At 52.7% G+C, this 24,590-nt stretch overlaps 1 protein-coding gene across 5 annotated transcripts in view; it reads left to right on the forward strand.

Moving 5' to 3' along the window:
- jmjd1cb (jumonji domain containing 1Cb) overlaps window positions 1-24,133 on the forward strand; it is an 85,905-nt gene extending 61,772 nt beyond the window's left edge. For 3 of the 5 annotated variants that reach the window (XM_060036639.1, XM_060036641.1, XM_060036642.1), the window contains 23 exons: window positions 482-1,045; window positions 1,147-1,885; window positions 1,971-2,925; window positions 3,569-3,769; window positions 4,293-4,462; window positions 5,312-5,477; window positions 5,747-8,693; window positions 10,767-10,968; window positions 12,041-12,255; window positions 12,978-13,139; window positions 13,274-13,363; window positions 13,547-13,665; window positions 14,108-14,345; window positions 16,337-16,542; window positions 16,766-17,098; window positions 17,525-17,693; window positions 17,954-18,044; window positions 18,963-19,093; window positions 19,187-19,309; window positions 20,787-20,926; window positions 21,238-21,414; window positions 21,621-21,752; window positions 22,064-24,133. In XM_060036639.1, coding sequence (XP_059892622.1) covers window positions 482-1,045; window positions 1,147-1,885; window positions 1,971-2,925; window positions 3,569-3,769; window positions 4,293-4,462; window positions 5,312-5,477; window positions 5,747-8,693; window positions 10,767-10,968; window positions 12,041-12,255; window positions 12,978-13,139; window positions 13,274-13,363; window positions 13,547-13,665; window positions 14,108-14,345; window positions 16,337-16,542; window positions 16,766-17,098; window positions 17,525-17,693; window positions 17,954-18,044; window positions 18,963-19,093; window positions 19,187-19,309; window positions 20,787-20,926; window positions 21,238-21,414; window positions 21,621-21,752; window positions 22,064-22,174 — 8,381 coding nt within the window. In that variant the 3' untranslated portion in view covers window positions 22,175-24,133. Of the gene's footprint in view, window positions 1-481; window positions 1,046-1,146; window positions 1,886-1,970; window positions 2,926-3,568; window positions 3,770-4,292; window positions 4,463-5,311; window positions 5,478-5,746; window positions 8,694-10,766; window positions 10,969-12,040; window positions 12,256-12,977; window positions 13,140-13,273; window positions 13,364-13,546; window positions 13,666-14,107; window positions 14,346-16,336; window positions 16,543-16,765; window positions 17,099-17,524; window positions 17,694-17,953; window positions 18,045-18,962; window positions 19,094-19,186; window positions 19,310-19,656; window positions 19,688-20,786; window positions 20,927-21,237; window positions 21,415-21,620; window positions 21,753-22,063 lie in introns of those variants that run through there. The other 2 variants (XM_060036640.1, XR_009522821.1) reach the window with 2 other exon arrangements.
- Window positions 24,134-24,590: the final 457 nt, after the last annotated feature.

Consider the following 24,590-nt stretch of genomic DNA (forward strand, 5'->3'; position numbering starts at 1 on the left):
TCAAATTGCACGCAAATCTTTTGCTGATAAATAGATTTGTGTTAGATGGGCGTTTTACTCTATTTGGTCAAATGTAATTCACCAGTACAGCGGTCAATGCTGCGTCACACCAACCGTTGTCCTGATTGGTTGTAGGTCTATCCAATTGCGTCCTGAGGCGCTTTGGTCGGGGCTAGTTGGTTCTACACTTTGGATATCCAAAATGAACTGAGAGGTAGCAGACTCATAAGTAGTTCGGCGATGTCAGGCTACTTTTCTACACCTTAGAGGTTTGATAGTAGTAGCTGGGGGCTTGATGATAGGAATTAATTAAAGAAATTAGTTTAAAGTAGCTGGACCACAACAAACTGCTCCTTCATGAGGAGAACAGGACCAAATAATGTAGGAACACAAACCATGAAACCAAAGCACTGCGCCTGCTTCTGCCTCACAGTACATATCGCCTCAGAGATGTGTGTCTGACTGATGCTTCTCCGTGCAGATTCCAAGCCCAAGGTCAAGCCGACCGTCAACAAGCGGCGCAAGACCGAGGAACAGGAGAAAAAGGCCGGCCTGAAGAGGCTGAAGACAGAGACGACCTCGGACCTGTCGGAGAGCAGCGACAGTGAGCACCCCCACAACAAGAGGACCATCCACTCCTCCTGCTCCTCTTCGTCCTCGTCCTCCTCCTCCTCTTCGTCCTCGTCCTCCTCTTCGTCTGAGCCCAACTCTGAGAACGAGTTGAAGAGCCGCGGCGGGGAGCTGATCGCCAGCAGCGTTTCCAAAATGGAGGAGGACGAGAAGCCGGTGGCGTTGATCGCCGGCTCTAAACTCAGCGAGTCGCCGTCGCTCGCTGGCCGGCTATCGCCGTGGACCGAGGTCCGAGGGTCGGAGGACACTAGGAAGGGCTGCGTGGTGAAAGAGACGGGCCCCTCGGAGACAAAGGAGGAACAGGAGCTGACGGCGGTGACGCAGCTCCCTCGGTCACCACGGCAACACCTGGCCCCCCTGCTGAGCACGGCGGTCCAGGGCTGCATCATGGAGAGCACCAAGAGCACTGTGAACGGTACCGCATGGAAGAGCTTCAAACTAGACGACATGTTCATTGAAAACATGGGGTGCATTGATAAAGATTTACTCAAACCACGTCTTTGTTTTGCTCCTCAGCCACTCCTCGGTCCCAGACGCCCTCGGCCACGTCCTCGTCTCATCTCCATAGCAACAGCGTGATGGACATCACGGAGGAGGCCCAGGCGACGGTGCACCGCGAGAGCTCGGAGGCCGTGTCGGCGCTGCTGGCCTCCCAGGAGTCCACAGCCCTTTCTCCCTACCTCCCCCTCAACCCCTCCCCCGTCTCCTCTCCCCCCGTACCCCCGTCCCCCTCTCCCTCCGAGGGCGGACGCCGCGGGCCGGACATCGAGCCCGCAGCGCCGCCGCCACCGCCTGTGCCTGCGCCCATACCACCTGCTTCACCGGGGCAGGGCACCATGGGAGCTGGCACCATGGGAGCCGGCCCCATGGGAGCCGGCCCCGTAGGAGCTGGCCCCATAGCAACTGGCCCCGTAGGAGCTGGCCCCATACTAGCTGGACCCATACTAGCTGGCACAGTAGGAGTTGGCCCCATGGGAGCTGGCCCCATGGGAGCTGGCCCCACACTAGCTGGCCCCACACTAGCTGGCCCCACACTAGCTGGCCCCACACTAGCTGGCCCCATGGGAGCTGGCCCCATGGGAGTTGGCCCCACACTAGCTGGCCCCATGGGAGTTGGCCCCATGGGAGTTGGCCCCACACTAGCTGGCCCCATGGGAGTTGGCCCCATGGGAGTTGGCCCCATGGGAGCTGGCCCCATAGCAGCAGTCCGCAGCTTAGGCAACAAGATGGAGTTTGCCCACTCCGAGGTCATCAGGTAAGAACGCCGGACCATCCTTCTATTATGACTATTTTACAATAATTATGGTGCCTGTTTTAAATGCATACAATCCTTTTTTCAGACCGCTGACCTCCGTGTCCGAGCCTGCTGTGCCAGTGGAAAAAGAGAAAACTCCCCTACAACACCCCCATAACCATCTCAATCATCATCCTCTTCCTCATCATCAGCAGCATCACCACCTCCAGCCCACGCAGCAGCACCCACAACACTACACAGGCCTCCTGCCATGCATCAAGAGCCCTTCTCCCTCAGAAGAGACCAGAAAACACCAACAGTCCCCATCCCACAAGGTAAAGGCACATCCTGCCGCCGAGCTGTGCAAACCAAGAGTCAGCCCCAGCCCCAAACCGCAGAACCACCACAGCCACCCCTACCACAGCGCCGGCATGGCCCTGCTCCCCTCTGACCTGCTCAAAGCAAAGGCCCAGCAGGCACTCCTGGACAGCTCCAAACCCAAACCCCACACCTCCCCCGAGGTCTCCAGGCATAAAATGCCTAAATACTCAGACACCCCTCCCTCCCCGATAGCCCGCACAGGGGCCAAGCCGGAGCCGCCGGACGCCCCGCGCTCCGGCTTCAAGCCGCTCCACCCGCGCGCCGAGTCGGGCAGCTCCAACGGCAGCAACTACACCAAGAGCCCCCTCATCATCGACAAGAACGAGACCTTCACCGTGTACCGCGACCCGGCCCTCGTGCGCACCGACGCCGAGAACTCTGTGGCCAACGCGGCCAGCGTCTCCTCCAACCACGTCGGGGCCTACCTCCACCCTCATTTGCACTCTCTTCACTCCCAGTCTCCGCACTCCACATCTCACCCGCACATCCTCCACCCTCCTCCGCCGCCCTCCTCGGCTCTCCCCCACCTGCTGCCTCCGGGAGTGCTCCCCGCCATGCCCCCGCCTCCCACCGCCTCTCTCCTGGCTTCCCACCCCCGGCTGGACTCCCCGGGAGCGCTGGGGCACCTGGCCCTGGCCCACGGACACCCGGCACCGTCACACCAGCAGCAGTTCATGCAGGTGAGGCTGCACCTTGTTGTTACACCTATACTCTACACCTATACTCTGCACCTTGTTGTTACACCTATACTCTACACCTGTACTCTGCACCTTGGTGTTACACCAATACTCTACACCTATACTCTGCCCCTTGGTGTTACACCTATACTCTACACATACACTCTACACCTATACTCTACACCTTGTTGTTACACCTATACTCTGCACCTATACTCTACACCTTGTTGTTACACCTATACTCTGCACCTTGTTGTTACACCTATACTCTGCACCTATTCTCTGCACCTTGTTGTTACACCTATACTCTGCACCTATACTCTGCACCTTGTTGTTACACCTATACCCTACACCTTGTTGTTACACCTATACTCTGCACCTTGTTGTTACACCTATACTCTGCACCTATACTCTGCACCTTGTTGTTACACCTATACTCTACACCTACTCTGCACCTTGTTGTTACACCTATACCCTACACCTTGTTGTTACACCTATACTCTGCCCCTTGTTATTACACCTATACCCTACAACTTGTTGTTACATTTATAGCCTACCCCTGAACATCCATAGCCCTTGGAACCTAGGACATCCTTGGTGTTGATGGTAGCTCTTGGTGGATGTTTAACGTTGTGTCTGTTCCCAGGCCCAGGTCCCACCTCCTCCTTCACTCCTGGCCCAGGCCCACGGCGGGGCGGCCGGGCTGGGCCTGTACCCGATCCTCTGGCAGTACGCCAATGGAGCGCCTGCCAGCTACCCTCCAGGCCTCAACCTCCCCCCGGGCACCAAGTGGGTCCATCCAGAGAGCGCAGCGGCCGCCGTCAACGCAGAGGCCTCCCTGAGGAGGGTACGTCCTCCAGACCGCCTACTGTGTCCTGGTCTTCTAGTAGTAATAGTACTTATGGCTGGATTACTGTGTCCGTGGTCTTCTAGTAGTAATAGTACTTATGGCTGGATTACTGTGTCCGTGGTCTTCTAGTAGTAATAGTACTTATGGCTGGATTACTGTGTCCGTGGTCTTCTAGTAGTAATAGTACTTATGGCTGGATTAGTGTGTCCTGGGTCTTCTAGTAGTAATAGTACTTATGGCTGGATTACTGTGTCCTGGGTATTTTAGTAGTAATAGTACTTATGGCTGGATTACTATCTCCTGGGGTATTGTAGCAGTAGATAATATTTGTTTGAGCCAGTAAGGTGGTTTACAGGCATATACACCACCACATCAGCTATACACCAGAGAGCACAAACATACACAGCCTCAATAGAACGAGGCGTAAGAGGGCAAAGCACAAACACAACGCTGGGGCATGCTGAAGAGCTTTAAAGAGTCCCTGTGTGTCTAATGAAGGCTTGCCTTGTGTTTCCTCCAGAGCACGGCCAGCCCATGGCTCCACCCCACCGTGGCCGGGGACAGCCTGTCCCTGCTGACCCATGTCCCGGTGCGGCCCGCCAGCGCAGACTCCCAGCGGCCCTCACTGAAGATGATGGGCGCCCACACCAGCCCGCCCATCTCCAGGAGCCGCGTAGAGCTGCACAAGGAGTCAGTACCACCGTCCATGGGGAGACCCAGCACTAATGCAAGGCGGACAGTACGGCTCCGTCACAGGGGTTGTCTGTCTAGATATTGATTTGAAGTGGTGCTGTCATATCATTAACTGGAGGTCGACCAAATCCATTGGTTTGAATCTGAATTGTATGTTCTGAACATTTTCTGATCTGAATACATCACATCAAGCTAGCAGGATTGCAGGACTCAAAGGCTTTCTGTTGAGTCATCTGGTGGCAGCAAGCAAAGCAGTCAAAGGACCAACAGGGGGTTTTCTCCCCTTGGTTCACCTCATTAATGGCTGCTAGGGGCCATGCTAGAAGGGGAGGGCTTGGTTTGTTCAGACAGCCTTGTTATATGTTCAAGGTACGGACATGTTGGACGGACATCAGGGTTGTCCGATACAGAGTCAGACACATAGTAGTATGATGTGGTGCATGGTAGTATTCAGTCTCTGTTGATCACTTGTTATGAAAGCATCAAACATTCTTAGAAAGGGTATTATTAAACCCTCTCCGTACAGTTTTGTAATCACAAACCAACACCCTCACAGCCTGCAAAGGCTCTGCTTACAGATCGACATAATGCGGCACTAGCATCGTTTACATTTGACATTGATGTACACACACATGTCTTTCTGTTTCCATCGCGTCTTCGGGAACAATGTGCCATTGTGCACCATTCACTTATAATAATGCATTGATGGAAGAAAAGATCTGGACACGTAGGGATTGTAGTTAGCTGTCATTCCACTGTAAATGCCGCCATTTGCGGACTCCTTGTCAGCACTGCAAAGGTTCTGGGATGTTGGTCTGAACTCCTCCCCCCTGCTGTGTTTCCCAGTGACATGGATAAACAAGGCTTCATGGACCCAATCAGAACCTTGACGTTGGCCCAGCTTAAGCAAGAGCATACGGACCGGAGTCGGACCCCCACTGGGAAAGATGCCCATCTCCACCGCCTCTACCTGGAAGCCCAGGGCAAGCATGCACGCCTGGCCCATACCCAGGTACCTATACCCTCAAACACTACGCCCATACCCAGTACCTATACCCTCAAACACTACGCCCATACCCAGGTACCTATACCCTCAAACACTACGCCCATACCCAGGTACCTATACCCTCAAACACTACGCCCATACCCAGGTACCTATACCCTCAAACACTACGCCCATACCCAGGTAAATATCAAACAGGCTGTCATGTCTCTGCCTGTTCTCAGTATTTATGGAGTACATTGGGGAGGTTTGATGAGGTGTGCCTTACTCCTCAACAGGACGCGGTGCAAGCGGCAGACAGAGCCAGCAAATACAAGGAGGAGAACCGAAGGATTCTCCAAGAGAGTATCGAGGTGGCGCCGTTCACCGCCAAGATCCACCGGCCTGCTGACCTGGGGCCCGAGAGAGAGCGGGACCGGGACAGAGACCGGGAGACGCACTTTCCTTCTCACCTCCCGTCCCTCACACCCCCCAACCCCAAGGCCGGCCATCCCCATCCGCACGCGGCCCAGTCGGAGAAGAGCAACTACTTCACCACGCTGTCCAACAGTGTGGTGAACGAGCCCCCCAGGCTGTACCCCACCAAGGAGCTCAACTCCTACTACGATAAGGTCTCGGTCGGGGCCGTGGTCTCCAGCATCGTGGCCACCCAGTCGGTGGCCGTCCAGGGGGCTCCTTCTCTGGGCAGCTACAGCTCCAAGGCCTCCCTCTCCAAGCCGCCTCCCCTCATCAAGCACCAGCCTGAAGGCGGGGAGGGTCTGGCTGGCAAAATCACAGAGCACCTCAGCCAGCAGGCCTCACTGGTCCAGCAACACCACGTGGTGGGGATGGAGCGCCATCATCTGGAGCGCCGCAGCCCTTCATCCTCCCTGAACCACCATCATCATCCTCACCCACAGCAGCAACAACAACAGCAGCAGCAGCATCATCACCACCACCAGCAGCAGATGCAGCAGCAGACACAACAGCAACAGCAGCAGCATCAACAGCAGCAGCATCAACAGCAGCAGCATCAACAGCAGCAGCATCAACAGCAGCAGCATCAACAGCAGCAGCATCAGCAGCATCAACAGCAGCTGCAGCATCAACAGCAGCTGCAGCATCAACAACAGCAGCAGCATCAACAGCATCAACAGCAGCAGCATCAACAGCATCAACAGCAGCAGCATCAACAGCTTCAGCATCAGCAGCAGCACCAACAGCAGCTGCAGCAGCACCAACAGCAGCTGCAGCAGCATCAACAGCATCAACAGCATCAACAGCAGCAGCAGCAGCAGCATCAACAGCAGCAGCAGCAGCAGCATCAACAGCAGCAGCATCAACAGCAGCAGCAGCTCAGGGGAATGCCATCTCTTCACCGAGCGCCTGTGTTCCATCCACCCACACAGCATGCGCTGGAGCGGAAGGAAGCTGCCGAGCGGGAGAGGGAGCGGGAGAGGGAGAGGGGCGGCTATGGCGGCCGCTTGTCTCCGCCCACACTCACGCCCATACAGCCGGTGAGCGCGACGGCGGCGGGAAGCAAGACGTCGGCGGAGCAGCAGAAACCTCCTACGCTGCTGCCGGAGACCAGGGAGGTCAAAGGGCAGGGGGCGGCTGGCACCGCCGCCACCATTGGCTCCGCCGCCGCCGCCGCCGACAGGATGGTGATGACGTCGTCAGCAGAAGGCTGGAGGGGCCGCGATGTGAGCCAGCAGGAGAAGGGAGGGGAGAGGGGAGTGTGGTTCCCCGGGGAGACTGCCTGCAGCTCACTATGGGGCAAGCCTCACGCCGCCATGGCCTCCGTCATTGTGCGCCCGTCAACATGCATCAAATACGAGGGGAGCCCTCCCCTGGGGGCTAACAGACTCCCTGCCATGACCCATAAGGAGCTGCCCCTAGGGAGGCTGTACTCAGCCAAGCCCCAGCCGGACTGTCCCAGGCCGATGGATGGTGTGAAGGAGCTGGGCTATAGCCCAGGAATGGGTAGAGTCATACAGCCTAATACCAACCTGGACGATATGTGTGCTCAGTACAAAAAGTCCACATCAATGTGTGGTATGCAGAGAAATACCGGAGCCATCCACACTAATGCACTGAACAGGACTGAGATCTCCGCCACACTCAGCTCACCAGGAAAGCGTGGAATAAGCGGTCCGGATCTAGGCTGCTATGTCTCAGCGAGAGGTGACCTCGCGGTTCATAAAGCTGGCCATGCCGGCCGTCCACTAGGCAACTCGGGTCTCTCTGATCAAGAGGGCTTCGGGTCCCGCACCTCTTCTCCCGGCGTTTCCTGGCTTCCCCCTAGTCCGGTGGGAACGCCCCACCCCAGCCCGAGCATCACTCCCATGCCCAGCTCTGTCTCCAGCCCGAGCCAAGCCTTCTCTCCCTCTTTTGTTCACCTCAAGAAGCACAAAGCTGCCTTAGCAGCAGCCCAGTCCAGAAACAGCTGCCCCAGCGCACCCCCCACCGCGGCTCCTGGAAGCTCCTCCATTCCCCTCCAGTCGGCCGACAAGCCCATCCCCAACAGCTCCCCTCCTCCCTCCTTCTCCAGCCAGGCCTCGACTTCCTCCATGGACAGCAGCAGCTCGGCGAGCGGCCACACTACTCCGGGCAAGTCCAGCCCGCTGCCCAATGGACTGCCCGCCACCGCAGCCAGCGGGCAGTCCAGCAACTACCACAAGCTGAAGAAGGCCTGGTTGACAAGGCACTCAGAGGAGGACAGGAACACCACGACGACCAGCGCAGCCCCGGCGGTCTGCGCCAAACCGGAGAAGGTCCCCGGGCCGCCGCCGGCTGCAGCCAGCGCCTTGCAGAGCAACAGCGCGGCCATGGCTGAGATGATCAAGCCGTGCTCCGTCAACCTCATCGCCTCCACCTCCGGCAACCCCGAGAAAGGCAACCCCGAGAAAGGCAAGGAGTGCGGCGTCAAGGTGAGCGAGCGGGCGCCGGAGGAGAAGGCAGCGGCGGCGGACGCGGGGCCGGAGGAGAGGAAACCTTCCACCCCGGGCCGGAAGGCCAGCAAGCGGACGTACGAGTCGGGCTCGGAGAGCGCCGGGGACGACTCCGACACCAGCGAGAGTAAGACGGAGGCCCGGGCCAAGCGCCAGCCCAAACCCACCTACAAGAAGAAGCAGAACGACATGGCCAAGAGGAGAGGGGACAACGACAAGGACGAGGACGACGTCAAGCCCAACGGCGTCTTCAGGTCCGCCCGGGAGAAGACCAAGCTCAAGCTGGCCAGCAGCAGTAAGTCTAGACTCTCACTTTACACTCAACCGGTTCAGGGGCTTCAGCCTGAATACCAGTGGTACAACTTGGCTAGGAATTCTGCATTGAATGAGTTGTTGGGGCCCTAGAATTGGACAATGCGAATGGTGGAAGCAGTATTTCTGCTCTCCTCCCCAGTGCTGGGGTTATGTTGTGAGCAGGCGTGGGTGTGAGGCCCGAGCTGCTGGAACAATGGAGGGTATGTAGAGCGGAGCCGGCGAGCTTCTTCCCAGCACCGCGCCTCTCGTCAAGCTGGCTCCCATTAACTTGCCTAGAATCATTTCCTGACAGAGTAACTTAAAGTGTTGGCCTTTGACCCTTGAGGCAGTGAGCTCATCACACACACACACAGACACACGCCCCCCCCCCGGAGCAGCCCCTTCTCCCACGGCCACTAGTGTTTTCCAATGGAGTCGTCCCCTGATCTCCTCTCGGTCTCTGCTGTAGTCTTCTGCTCTGATTCAGACTACATAGCTGTTTGTGGTGTTCATATGGTTGTTCTAGAGCATTCGATGCTTGGCTTCGTCCACATCCCAGAACAAGAGCTCCATGACGGCAATGTCTAGGGTTTCAGACACTTATCCACATCTGGTGTGCAGCTGTGTGTGTCTGTGTGTAAGTGTGTGGGGTATGTTTGTGTGTGTGTGTGTGTGTGTGTGTGTGTGTGTGTGTGTGTGTGTGTGTGTGTGTGTGTGTGTGTGTGTGTGTGTGTGTGTGTGTGTGTGTGTGTGTGTGTTGTGTCCTGTCATGCTCAATCCACACTAAAAGGCAGGCCCTCATGTTGTCCCGAGCCCCAATATTTAACAATTATTCGTCGAAGGAGGCGGAGTGAATAGTGGGGCTATTCCCCACTATTCACGGAGCCTGAGGTGATAGATTTTTTTAGCATATATTATAGGTGAACACTCAAAATATAAACAAGATAACCCTTTTTGACGGGATTTATTTGTTTTTATTAGCAAACAAAGCGGGACATTTTTCAACGAAAAGAATCCTGAGATAGCGAATCAATCAAATTGTGCCATCTTAGGAGGTTCACTTGTAGTATATACTAATGGTATATGTCTTATATGTCGGGAGGGGTTTTGTTTTTAATGAAAATATATATATAAAAAAAGAGAAATTCATAATCTTCATTTTATGTCTATGCATTAATATCTGCAATATGCAGAGAGAGATGGTTTTGTAACATTTCATCCGAATTTCCCAGTGAAATCCCAGCTATAATCTATAACGAAACGTAAGGGCTGTCCCTCTGAGAACAGCGAGTTGAGGGAAAGCTAACCCTCATCCTAATGACCCAATACTATCGGAAATTAGAACATTATCATAATTCTCTGGTAGCCACCCAGTGTGAGAATCGGCAAGACTTTAAACTTGTTGTATAATAAATTGCCATAGGACCAAGAGGTTATTAAAAATGTTTGCACAAGGCCAAAAGATACCAAAGGCTCTCCCTTCTTATAATGGTAGTTGAATAAACGTGAATAAGGGGGCTGATGTTTTTACCTTTTATGGTGTTCCTTCAGCCGCAGAAATAGCGGCCGTGTGATTTATCTTTGAGTGAATAGCGCTGTTCCTGATGTGCGATCTAATCAACACTCTGTCTGCACAAGGTTCAAACCACCTCTCTAATGTGTGATGATGGAAGTAGGCCTGCTCTCATAGTATGGAAGTCTTGTGTTTTCAGAACCTTGTAGGCCACATTGAAGCTCTGCTGTGACCGAGTCCAACTGGGACGGATCAGTGGATTCAGAAGCCACTGAACTCCATGCTGCCATGATTGAATTGATTCAGATTTTCCTATGTTTGGAAACCTACCGATTATCCAAAGCTTGAAACGATGTATCCAGGGAAGGCCTACACTCATGAGGCCTTCAAGTCTCGGCCACAGGACGAAGACAAACCTTCAGAGTGTGTAGCGTGTCCTCAGCTGGTGTCTCTCAGAGTGTGTAGCGTGTCCTCAGCTGGTGTCTCTCAGAGTGTGTAGCGTGTCCTCAGCTGGTGTCTCTCAGAGTGTGTAGCATGTCCTCACCTCCTGGTGTCCCTCAGACGGCGTCCCGCGCTCGGTGCTGAAGGACTGGAGGAAGGTGAAGAAGCTGAAGCAGACGGGCGAGTCGTTCCTGCAGGACGACTCGTGCTCAGAGATGGGGCCCAACCTGCAGAAGTGCCGGGAGTGTCGGGTGCTGCGCAGCAAGAAGGGGGAGGAGCCGGCGCACTCGCCCGTCTTCTGCCGCTTCTACTACTTCAGACGGTAAACACTCTCTTCCGTTTCCTCACTTAATGCTTCTTTCTGCACATTCAGTCCAGGCAGGTTTGTGTCAGACAAACACCCGCCTGCACTGAATCTTCATACTACATTTTTGCAAAGTCTACCGTCTGCAAATACCCTCTGTGTGTATACAATGTATATATTTGTGTGAATGATGGACGGCTGTCAGTTGGAGGTATCCCTGATCCCAGTACTCAGCACACGTGAGGGTTTGGGAGGGTTCTGCTGCTGTGTTTTGTTTCACTCCAATACATAAACACAGATGGGGCCCATGTTGTTCACCAGCAGTCTTCTGCTAGCTCAGTCCTTTTACCTTCTAAACCAATCAGCCGCTATCTCACCAACTATATCAGTTTCTGCAGTGCATGGAAGTCCCTTGCAATCTCTCTCTCGCTCTCTCTCTCTTTCTCTATCTCTCTCTATATCGTTCGTGCTTGTTCTCTCGCTCTCGCTCTCGCTCTCTCGGACACATGGCACACATTTGAAAAATAAATACCAGGACACAAATGCAAACCAACACAAGTTAGATAATCCATAAGTGTAAATCTGGGGTCTAGTGGGGTAAATCTGACAAAGAGGCTTTTCTGCTCCATAATCTCTTTTGCTCTCTCACCAAACGGGTTGCTGCTGGTTTGAGTGCGCGATTTCACTCTTTCCTTTTTCTTCCCTCTCTCTACCTCTGTCTCTCTACCATTTATCTCCCTCCATCTGCAATGTTGAGCACATTTTGAGTGGGCCTCCTGATATTTCTACCAGCATGCTTGGATTCCCTAATCCCTCCCCCTGCTGACTGTCATTTACATGTCATTACGTCATCCCAAAGCCTCTACAATTGTCACATTAGTAAGTAGTGGCATGACGTGCATTAAGGGGACCAGAGCGGGAACGGTGAGCATTGATTCAGTCCCGCTAACCCTGAATAAAGGTCCTCTCAGCTCAGTGGGTTGACTGTGACCCCTAGGCCTCAGTCCTACAGTAGTGACCTCTGTATTGTACAGTCCAGGGGTCCATGTTTGACTGAGAGGACCATGTCTGGTGTCGCCCCCCCCCCCAGGCTGTCGTACAGTAAGAACGGGGTGATCCGCATGGACGGCTTCTCCAGCCCCGAGCAGTTTGACCAGGAGGCCCTGGCCCTGTGGCTCCCCGGGGTGCTGGAGGAGAGCCTCCTGGAGCGAGGCACCGCCCGCTACATCCTGGGCTTCATCGGGGACAAGTTCTGCCAGATGGTCTCCACGGAGAACAGCGCCGCCTCCTGGGTCCGCAAGGAAGGTGAGTGTCCAGCCCTGCAGGGGACCAGAGGGAAAGTGTGGGGCTGTTGTTCTAACCTCCATCTCCACAAGGGTAGGGAACCACAGGGAACCTGACCATATCATACGTTAATGTCCAAAATCAAATCTCGATGTTTGGCTCCAATCTATCGATTCTCACATCGCACAAAGAAGGGGCGAACAAATTAATTGGCATATCCATATTTTGTCCTACCCCTATTCTCCACGTCTTCCTTAGTCTCTCCTTGAGGTTACAAACACACAGACATGTTATGCAATGCGTCCCAATCTCTGATTCATCTTAAAATAAACCCAGAGCAGGACGCTATGCTAAATATTTACTGACACCAGATACTGATGTCATCATGCCACTGCTATTTGTGGACCGACTGCAGGCAGCGCTGTATGGGGAGGCGTGTGGGACAAGACTGTTTCTACTGAGCTCCCAGCTCTATTTTGGATTTAGTTTGATGTGTATCAGGGCCGTAAGATGACCTACTGACCTCATGACCTTGAAGAGAAACACTGGATACATTATGATTAGTGATTGACCGATATATCGGTCGATATTTGCGCTTTTTACGTTTATCGGCATTGGCCGATTGTATTTCACTGGAGCAGCAGCACAGTGCACTGGTCTGGTAGAAGCAGCACCACAGTGTACTGGTCTGGTAGAAGCAGCCCCCCAGTGTACTGACGGCGGCCGTGGTCTGATGTGTGCAGTCAAGCTGGCGTGGAAGCGAGCAGTGCGCGGCGTGAGGGAGATGTGTGACGCCTGCGAGGCCACGCTCTTCAACATCCACTGGGTGTGTCAGAAGTGTGGCTTTGTGGTCTGCCTGGACTGCTACAAGGCCAAGGAGAGGAAGAGCTCCAGGGGCCCGCACTGTGAGTACCCCCCCCCCCCCCGCCACTCATGCACACATGGACATCTATTGAGGATGTTTATCTGGTGATGTTGTGTTGTTCTCATGCTACAGATGTATAAAGGTTGTGTTGTGTTGTGACATTCCCTGTCTCAGACAAGGAGCTGTACGCCTGGCTGAAGTGTGTTAAAGGACAACCCCATGACCACAAGCACCTCATGCCAACACAGATTATACCGGGCACTGGTAAGAACCATTACATTTGCACTTCCATGAAAACTCTTTTGTCCTGGACTCCATGACCATCCCTCCCTCCTTTGAAGCCCCTACTTCGGTCTTGGTCTCTTCTATTTCATATTATGACGTGTTCCTAGTTTCCATCACTCCTTAATCCGTTTGTTGTGTGTGTGGTTCTCCTTGTGTCCGTAGTGCTGGCAGACCTGGTGAGCTCAATGCACTCCCTGAGGGACAAGTTCAGCATCACCTCCCACTGCCCCTGCAAACCGGCCCCCCTGCACAAGCTGCCATCCACCAACGGGGTCTCCCAGGTACCCTGCGCTGTCAAAAAAATAAAATAAAATGCGCTATAGTCACTAGGGAAGTTCAACCACTACCATCATACATCACTGACATGTTTGCATAATAATTCTATACATACGTTGTATATTCTAATAAAGAGACTGAAGATATTGACTTGAGGTCCTTAAACGTCCATTTAAATGTAATAATTTTGTCAATGAAAGACAGCATCAGGGAAGAATACATTGTAGTGAGATATTGTCTGATTCTTATACTTTTCCACATCTAATATGTATTTTTGTGTCAAAAAGGTTGTTTATAACTATTCTCTCTTTTACCACTCTTTCTCTGTCTCTCTCTTTGTCTCCCTCTTATGTCTCTCTCTCTCTCTCTCTCTCTCTCTCTCTCTCTCTCTCTCTCTCTCTCTCTCTCTCTCTCTCTCTCTCTCTCTCTCTCTCTCTCTCTCTCCAGGTTCTTCAGAACATGTTGAACCACAGCAACAAGCAGCTGGCGCTGGTGAAGGCCGAGCCGTGTTCCCAGCAGAGCTTTGAGCGGGGCGTGGCCGAGACCAACGGGGGCGGGGCCAGAGTGGGAGGAGGGGGAGGGGCCGGGAGTCCCAGCAGTCCTCTGGCCACGCCCCCGGAGTCCCAGTCACCGCTGCACTTCCTAGCCGATCTGGCCGAGCAGAAATCCAGAGAGGAGAAGAAAGGTGATGTTTTGTCTCCCACTGACGCCTCCTAATGGTCTCTCTGTAAAGGTCCACGTTAGTACTAGAGACCTGGACCCGTACAGACCTACACGCTGCACACTTCCCCTTAACTTAAGGGGATTTTGCTGACTTTTGCGACTTATAACCATTCATTCACACATCAACGCTGGCGGAGTCGACCACGCCGGGTGACAGCATGCTCGCCGGGAGCAGACAGGGGGAGGCTTCTTGCTCAGGGACACCTCGACACTCCACTAGGAGGAGCCGGGGATCGTACTAGCGACCTTCTGGTTACAAGCCAACACGCACTACCTCCTGAGCCGCATGCCGCCCCATGCTCTAACAGCATCTCTCTCATACGCTGCGTGAGGCTGGCTCTATCAAACTATGACTCATGTCTGATGACCGTCACACCACAAATCACCCGCTTCAAATGTACAAATTTCTAAAACCACTATTCAGGCATGACAGAGTCCCAGCTTGAAAGTGTGTCAGAGTACGACCTATTGGGTCTGACATGCTACACTGCCCCCTGTTGGACACATAGGACGTAGCAGGGTTTTTTCTAAACAAGGGAACAGGGGCGCTGCGCCCCGATACTCCCGGCGTGCGCCATCCTACCGAAATGCCGACTGAACCTGTCAGACTTGGATCTGTACTTACATGCTGCTGTACAACATACACAATTTCTCAAAACGATCTTTTCTCCGCGAAAATATCCCAACACCACCACCTGACAATGTGTCTGATCCTCAAATAACTTATAATTACTCCAAAAATATTCCGATCCGAATTGGAGTTTCCCAGACCGAGTCGACATGCTAACGTTAAAGTTATTAGCAGCTAGCTAGCTAGCTACTATGTATTTGAATGGGTTTTTGGTCTAGGCGCTAAGATGCTAAGCAAGTATACAAGACCATTCCAGTTCTCTCTGCACAAAGCTACGGGTTCCCTGTTACCAGGGAACCCGTAGCAGGGAACTAAATGGCAGCTGCACGGCCGAATTAGCCCAATAAAAGTGTAGTAACCCAGAGAACCAGCTACAACATAGTTTTCATCCAAACGAGCCGTCTTTAGCGAACGGTGAATTGCATTGGCTTCTACGAGCAGTCGGCTTTCAGCCGCGAGCTTAGGGACCGTCTGCAAAGTGCAAAACTGAATTGCATTGGCTTCTACGAGCAGTCGGCTATCAGCCGCGAGTTTAGGGACCGTCTGCAAAGTGCAAAACTGAAAACGACAACAATAGTAACATTTCTATAGCGTCGCCATTATTGACTCTAGAGCCCCAAAACTTGTTCCATAGAGGCATGGCACAGGAGGTCTACCATTACTAACGCTACCCTGAACCACCTCCTCAGGATCAGTATTGAGGGGCCTGCAATTGATCAATTTGATTTTGACAAGGCAGTGAGCCGTTGGGGCAGTCTCAGGAACAGACGGCTGCTGTTGTGATTTGTCCTACTTAATAAAAGTTTAGCCAATATTTTTGAAATTTGTCGTGTTTATTTACAGGGTAAAGTTGTACAAGTCTACCAAAAGTTGATAGTATTTTAGTTTTTCAGGATGACCACAAGAGCTAGAATTTCTCTCTAAGATAGCCTCAGAATGTACCATTTAATCATTATTTTTTTAAAGGCTTCGCGCCGTGGAAGGGGGAGACCCCCCTTCCACACCATCCCCCGCCTCGGTCGCGTTGCTCCCTCGGCTTTGCGCAGGGGTCTGCTCCCTGCTACTTTTTTTTTCTAGAAAAACCCCTGACGTAGTGTCATTGACATAACCCCTGTGTTACTACACTACCCTGTTGAAGGGGGGCTTCCACATGACGGGAGATGCCGTTGCTTAAGGTGTATGTCCTCATCGCAGTATGCCAAAACTCCCTCTAATCTTTGACTGAGATCAAAAGGTCAAAGGGCAGCCCTCAGAGGCCATGGAGGTGGTCTCTGTTGCTCTGTGCGTGGGGCCGGACCTCACCTCTCCCCCTGTCTGCCCAGCAGAGAACAAGGTGCTGCTGAAGGAGGAGCGGGAGGGCGAGAGCGTGGAGGTGCTGCAGCAGTGTAAGACCTCGTCCCTGGTGGGCAGCAGCACGGAGCAGGGCTCCACGCTGAGGGACCTGCTCACCACCACCGCCGGGAAGCTGCGCCTGGGCTCCCCGGACGCCGGCATCGCCTTCGCCCCCGTGTACTCAACCTCGTCACAGGTACACACACACACACACACACACACACACACACACACACACACACACACACACACACACACACACACACACACACACACACACACACACACACACACACACACACACAACAATCTGAATTAATCAGGAGGTTGTACTGCAGTTGAAGCCTCAGGTGAATCTTCTGAAGGTCTTTTCGAGGTGTCCTATCTTGATGGTGAACACTACTCTCTGCCTCCTGTAGGGCGGTAAGGGCGGGAGGACCATGCCCAACATCCTCGACGACATCATCGCCTCAGTGGTGGAGAACAAGATCCCCGCCAGCCGCCACAGCGCCAAGCTGTCCATCAAACAGGAGCCCCTCCCCCCCAGCCACCTCCCCGCCCCCGCCGAGTTCCCCAAGGTGGACGTCAAGAAGAAGCCGCCGGCCGTCACCGCGGCGACGCCCGATGACGCCCCCAACCAGTACCCGGACGTGCCCCACTGCTGGCTGTACAACAGGCGGCTGCTGTGGCTGAAGGACCACCGCAACGACAGCAACTGGAGGATCTTCAGGGAGTGCTGGAGGCAGGCTCAGGTGGGGCCACGTCCTCAGCAGCCAACACAGAGCCAGGGGACGTTCCCCGAACGTTAACCACAGCGCTGGGCTGGGCCCGCTAGCCTACTGTTCTACGTTTCTACCATCCTTGCACTTATGTTCTTAAACATGATTTGCCACATTATCAATGGCAATTTGTTAAGATGCTGCATCTACCCATCCTCTGAGATCATGCCAAGCTACACCGGTGTGTGTGTGTGAGCATGTTAATCTAGATACATTCTACATCCAGAAACAGGGTTATAGAATCTAGATATTTCTCTTCTGTAAATGAAATGTCATTAATTGTGTGTGTGTGTGTGTGTGTGTGTGTGTGTGTGTGTGTGTGTGTGTGTGTGTGTGTGTGTGTGTGTGTGTGTGTGTGTGTGTGTGTGTGTGTGTGTGTGTGTGTGTGTGTGTGTGCAGCCTGTGTTGGTGTCGGGGGTGCACAAGCGACTCAACCCCAGCCTGTGGAAGGCAGAGTCCTTTAAGCAGGAGTTTGCGGACCACCAGGGAGACCTCCTGAACTGTAAAGACCAGCTGGTCTCCAGCTCGGGCATCAAGGAGTTCTGGGATGGCTTCGAGGACATCACCAGTAAGTCCATCATAGACTAATCTCAAAGACATGGAAAGATACAAGATCACCACTGTGTTCCATGTGTGTGACTGTCTATCACCTGTGTGACTGTCTATCACCTGTGTGACTGTCTATCACCTGTGTGACTGTCTATTACCTGACCTGTGTGACTGCCCAGCACGTGTGTATCTGTCTGCTTGTTTAGTGGGATAGAGAGCATTCTAATAAATGGCATGAAGTTGTGAATCCTGATCTAGTGGTGTTTTGTGCCCATTCAGAGCGTCCCAAGTCGAAGGACGGAGAACCCATGGTGTACAGACTGAAGGACTGGCCCTCAGGGGAGGAGTTCATGGTTCTGATGCCCACCAGGTACACGCACGCACACGCATACTCTCACACAGTTCACACCTCTCCCTCAAAGATCCAATCCCCCCTCAGAGCAGGAACACATCCCCCTCAGAGAACACATCCCCCTCAGAGCAGGAACACATCCTCCCTCAGAGAACACATCCCCCTCAGAGAACACATCCCCCTCAGAGCAGGAACACATCCCCCTCAGAGAACACATCCCCCTCAGAGAACACATCCCCCTCAGCAGGAACACATCCTCCCTCAGAGAACACATCCCCCTCAGAGAATACATCCTCCCTCAGAGAACACATCCCCCTCAGCAGGAACACATCCTCCCTCAGAGAACACATCCCCCTCAGAGAACACATCCCCCTCAGAGAACACATCCCCCTCAGCAGGAACACATCCCCCTCAGAGAACACTTCCCCCTCAGAGAACACATCCCCCTCAGAGAACACATCCCCCTCAGAGCAGGAACACATCCCCCTCAGAGCAGGAACACATCCCCCTCAGAGAACACATCCCCCTCAGAGCAGGAACACATCCCCCTCAGAGAACACATCCCCCTCAGAGCAGGAACACATCCCCCCTCAGAGAACACATCCCCCTCAGAGCAGGAACACATCCCCCTCAGAGCAGGAACACATCCCCCTCAGAGCAGGAACACATCCCCCTCAGAGCAGGAACACATCCCCCCTCAGAGCAGGAACACATCCCCCTCAGAGCAGGAACACATCCCCCTCAGAGCAGGAACACATCCCCCCTCAGAACAGGAACACCCCCCCCTCAGAGCAGGAACACATCCCCCCTCAGAGCAGGAACCCGTCCCCCTCAGAGACCCCCTCAGAGACCCCCTCAGAGCCACTCTGGTGACTCACCCAGTGTGTGTGTGTCTGGTGACTCACCCAGTGTGTGTGTGTGTGTGTGCGTCCCCAGGTACGACGACCTCATGAGGAACCTTCCCCTGCCGGAGTACTGCGACCCGGAGGGGAGCCTCAACCTGGCCTCCCACCTGCCCTCCTTCTTCGTGAGGCCCGACCTGGGGCCCCGACTCTGCTGTGCCTACGGTAGGACTCCCCTCGGACCCCCTGCCCAAGAAACGTCCCGGCCCCGTCTGTGTGTGGGTCAGTAGGAATGACAGACCCCTGTTGTCCCCCCAGGCGTGGCGGCCTCCCAGGACCAGGACTTTGGCACCGCCAACCTTCATGTGGAGGTCTCCGACATCATCTCCATCCTGGTCTACGTGGGCGTGGCCAAGGGCAACGGGGTCCTGTCCAAAACCGGTGAGGATCCAAAAGAATCCTGCGTTCTCTTAGGGCAAACATCCCATCCGGTTCAGACTGTTGTACAGCAGTCCTCTTATTTATCCCGCCTCATGCTAGATAGATGGTTGTGATTGGTCGGTCTATCTCGTAACGGCCAGAAATCTTTTGCATGGGAGGGAAGCCAGACCGTATCTGAGGAGCCAATGAAACATGAGCTGGTGAGACTGGACTGATTCCCAGGCCGGTCAATAAGGAGGCTGACCTAGTTTTGCACACAGCCACGGACCACCAGTTTAGCGACCAGCGAGGTTGAAGAGATCCCTTCTTGCCTTGTTCCTTCCATTCATGGACTGAATGTATCCTAGGTCCTTCATCAGCAGGTGGAGGAGGGAGAAGGTGAGCTCTTTGTGTTCATACTGTTGAGCTCCTCTCGTCAGACCTCCCCTCAGTGTCCCTGTCGCTGCCTTCTTTCTCTCCTCCCTCTCCCCTCCTCGCCTCTCCTCTCCTGTCTGGTGCTATAAATAGCACCAGCATTCCCAGGCACACAGCCAGACACACACACACACACACACACATACATGCACACACACACTACCACCCTGCTATCCAGATGGTTGTCTACTAACGGCCTCCTTTAATTGACACTCATCCCCATGTTTGGCCATCCAGTCCACACATCGATCCATGTGTTCATGCCGTCATCATGAGCACATGATCATGAAGAGAGCTCCATCTAGTCCCAGCGGAACAACAATAGAGTGACTCACTGCGTCTGGTGCTTTCCTCTTCTGCCTTTGTTTTCCATCTTTAAGTGTGTGTCGGACCTCTCTTTGAAGATTTAACATTCAAAGGCTTTCATGGCATAGAAAACATGCAGTTACAATTGCCAAAGCAAAACAATTTAAATAAGATGCAATCTAAGATCGCTCTCGCTCTCCTTATATGTTTCTCTCTCTGCATTCCCTCCCTCTGCTTGATAAATAAATTCCACAACTAGGCCAGGAAATGGAAGCCCACACGATGGAATAGAATGCTGATATATTTCTGTATCTTTCTCTTCGTCTCATCCTCCCTCTCCTCTTCATCGTTAGTGTGGGTCATATCAGATATTATGCCCAGAGCCATACAGAATGCAGTGTGCATTTCAGCACGCTCCAAAAGTCCTCATTTTAGAGTATTCAACATATTTTATATATAGTATATAGTAAATGCTAGGTCAAGTTTCCTTCTGCTTTCTGGATGTGTGCAGCTTTAGTTTTGGCTGTGTCGTTGTCTCCTTGCGTCAGCAAGTGTTCTGCAGTCAGAATAACAAGCTCTAGTTAAACGATGAACCCTCCGATCAATGTGCGGTGAGTGTAGAGGGGGGTTGGGGTTCCCCCCCCTCTACACGAGCTGTCTGAAGGAGCGGTGTGAGCCGGACGAGGTGCCCTGGAGAGCCGGTCTGACCGGCAGGGGAGCCATGAGCTGACCCCTGCTGTGTTTGTGGTGCTGCTAGGTGTGCTGAAGAGGCTGGAGGAGGAGGACCTGGATGAGAGCGTGAAGAAGAGGCTGAAGGACTCCAGCGAGACGCCGGGAGCTCTGTGGCACATCTACCTCCACAAGGACCTGCACCACATCAGGGACTTCCTCCACAAGGTCAGCACACACACACCCTCTGTTAGAGAAGTACTCCAGAAATACACATCACGATTTACAAGTATGTGTCATGTACATGCTGTATGCTAAATATACAGCATGTACATCCTAGATATCTACCCTCATCATGCTGCATGTCAAAAAGCTGTCTTTCATTTTCTCTTTCCCCTGTTTTCAGCCATCTAGTCTAACCTGGCATCCAGCGATGAGTTCACCTATTCTAGTGAGGTTCAGAGCAGGACTGGTCCTCATCCCAACCTAACAGCCTTCATTTCCCCTCTCCCTTTCTACCCACTCTCCCGCCCTTCCAGCTGAGTAAAGAGCAGGGATTGGACATGTCCACTGAGCAGGACCCAATCAGAGAGCAGGGCTGGTACCTGAGCAGGAAGCAGCGGCAGCAGCTGTTGGAGGAGCACGGGGTGCAGGGCTGGACCGTGGTGCAGTTCCTGGGAGACTCTGTTCTGATTCCAGCGGGGGCCATGCACCAGGTACACACACACCTCCAACCACACACCCATTCACACCTTCTTTCATCATGGTCCCTTTCAACGGGCAACATCAACTGGATGGGAGGCAGGAGTCTGAGACGATGAGAGATGAGGACAGGGGCCCCTAATGATGGGTCCTACACTGTTTCATGCAAGTGCAAATGCAAGTGTTGGACTGAGTGTCGTCCGCGTTCTTCCCTCCTCAGGTGCAGAACCTCCACAGCTGTGTTCAGGTCATCAACGACTTTGTGTCCCCGGAGCACGTGGCCAACTCCTTCCACCTCACCCAGGAGCTGAGAGCCGCCAAGGAGGAGGTCAACTATGAGGACAAACTGCAGGTGAGAGGAGGCCGCTGCTGCCTCGTTGGAGGACCGCTATAAATAAGCATCGAGTCAATGTCCTTCAGGGAAACTGTTTCCACCACTCTGTCTATCCTCCGTCTGTTTGGGTGTGTCTTTGTCTCTCTTTCCCTCTCTTCTACGTTCAACGAATAGCTTGGGCTTCAGCACCTTAAACCAGCGTGAGAAGAGTGATCTCTTGTTATGTAATGTTGTGGGACCCTTTGTCCGAGGCTTACTGCCCACATAAAAAGCCTGCAGCCCTGCAGTGCATCTCTGAGTGTTGAGCGCCATCTCCCTCTCCTCCGCAGGTGAAGAACATCTTGTACCACTGTGTGAAGCAGGCGTTGGCCACCCTGAGGAGGGGAGAAGAGGAGGAGGAGGAGGAGGAGCAGGAGGAGGAGGAGGACGACCGTTCATGACCCCCCCCCGTCCCCTTCAGAGCGGACTAGAACCGGGGGGGGCCCGGTCCACACTGGGGGACGGGTCTCTGACACCCTGGTGATGTCATGGGAGCTGGGAAACACACACACGAGGAACATTCACACAAACCAGACAGCATCCTCTTCATCATCCACCGCGTCACCATCATCATCATCGCCAGAACCATCTTCATCCCAAACCTCTAGTGCCAAATAGCCTGGGGCCAGGCAGGCCGGACAGGGCTGGGTCAGGACAGAACGTGGCTTGGTCGCTCCATGCTGGGATTGATCCAACGAAGAGAGAGAGACGGACGGTCCAAACCTCATGTGTCCTGAGGGCACCGAAGCCCCCCCCCGCACGGCCCCCCGCGGCGTCCAACGAGGAGCTCAAACCCAGCAGGGGAGGTCCGGTTGACACGACGACGCTCTGACCCTCCCTCTGACGCTCTTCCTCTATCCCGGGGCCGTACTCTTCAGGGCACCCCCTCTACTCTGAGGCTGTCTGTAGGACTGTCTGTGGGACTGTCTGTGGGACCGTCTGTGGGACCGTCTGTGGGACCGTCTGTGGGACCGTCTGTGGGACCGTCTGTGGGACCGTCTGTGGGACCGTCTGTGGGACTGTCTGTGGGACCGTCTGTGGGACTGTCTGTGGGACCGTCTGTGGGACTGTCTGTGGGACTGTCTGTAGGACTGTCTGTGGGACCGTCTGTAGGACTGTCTGTGGGACTGTCTGTGGGACTGTCTGTGGGACCGTCTGTGGGACTGTCTGTGGGACTGTCTGGGACTGTGTGTGTGTGTGGGCCTTGTGTGTGTGTGTGTGTGTGTGTGTGTGTGTGTGTGTGTGTGTGTGTGTGTGTGTGTGTGTGTGTGTGTGTGTGTGTGTGTGTGTGTGTGTGTGTGTGTGTGTGACTGTGTGTCTATCTGTGTGTGCCGACAGCCCTGTAGGCACGGCTGTTAGTCTATCATCACAGCATCACCAGCAGCAGCCAGCAGAATCAGGACAATAACTGTGATTTGTAACGAGAATGAAAAATCCTGAAAAAGTTTGTTTTTTCACAACTTGAAGAAAACAGAAATGTGTGCGTTTGTGTGCGTGTGTGTGTGTGTGTGTGTGCACATTTATGTATGACGTTTGCGTGTGTGGTAGTTTTTGTGTCGATGTGGTTTTTTGGGTAACTGTTGTTTTATTTTCTTTAATTTCAGCCTTGTTAATTTGTTGTCTCTTTCATAATGAACATTTCCTCTGTGAAGATGTATTTATTTTATAGCTCTATGATTACTGGATGTTATTGAAATAAGAAACGCATTCATGTAAATGTAATTATGTACAGTTTTATTATGTTGGTTTTTTTCTACATGATTTTTTGTTGTACTACGGCTCTACTGTGATGGAGGACACACACAAACACACACACAAACACACACACACACACGTACACGCACACAAAACCAAGTCAGGCACAGACACATCCATGCGCACACGCACATATACACCAGCTGATGCCTGTGACTTTGGGAATTTTTGCTAAGCTCTGCAGTCCTCATGCCATAAAATAATTTTTAAAAGTGTAACTGCCAAACTATTGTAAAGACCGTGTAAAGTTGTATTATGTAAAGAGAAAAAAACAATTACTTATACACTTCAGCATTTTATTGACAAAGTATTCACTGTAAAATCGCAACATTTACAAAAAAGATGTAATTTATTTAAGAAAAATTAATTGTCTTGTTTCTTGTTTTGTTTAAAATTTACTATGGTCGATTTTTGAAGTTTAATGGTTTAAAAAAGAAAAGCTATGATCTGTAAATATATACATATATACATTCACCGAGGTATTTTTTTAAAAAAACATGGCTTTCTTCAATTTACAAATTTAAAGTGCAAGTGTTACATGCTTTGTACGTTGATTGAAGTTCTAAAAGGGTTTTACATTTTCCATTAAAAATGGATTTATCAAACAGTTGCTTTGTTGTGTGTGCTATAGCCAGCCACCCTCCCACTAAAGCCGGTGTAAAGATGCTTTATTGGACCTAATGTACTGGTCTGTACTATTCTGATTGAAGTCAGAACTTTAACTGGTTTAGACAGCATTAGACTGCCGGAAAGAACCGGGGGTAGTTTAGAACAACTATAGCCACCACATGATTTTCTATGCATCCTTCCTCCTGAGCAAATGTTGTCAGGGTTGGAATAAGGATGCTTAAGTGAGCCTAACATGCAGTACTCTCCGTTCACCAAAAGGTGTCAGTGTTATACCAGATACTGCTTTTAGCAATAACTTCATATAGACCCCACACTCTGGCAGCACTGAACTGAATGTATTCGTAACTTGAAAAGTATTACATATGAGGCTCTACTGACATTTTACTATCTTCATATGGTATCAAGAACACTTTATACTATCAGTAACCAACA

The sequence above is a fragment of the Gadus macrocephalus genome, chromosome 18, assembly GCF_031168955.1.
Source record: "Gadus macrocephalus chromosome 18, ASM3116895v1".
Lineage (NCBI taxonomy): Eukaryota > Metazoa > Chordata > Actinopteri > Gadiformes > Gadidae > Gadus > Gadus macrocephalus.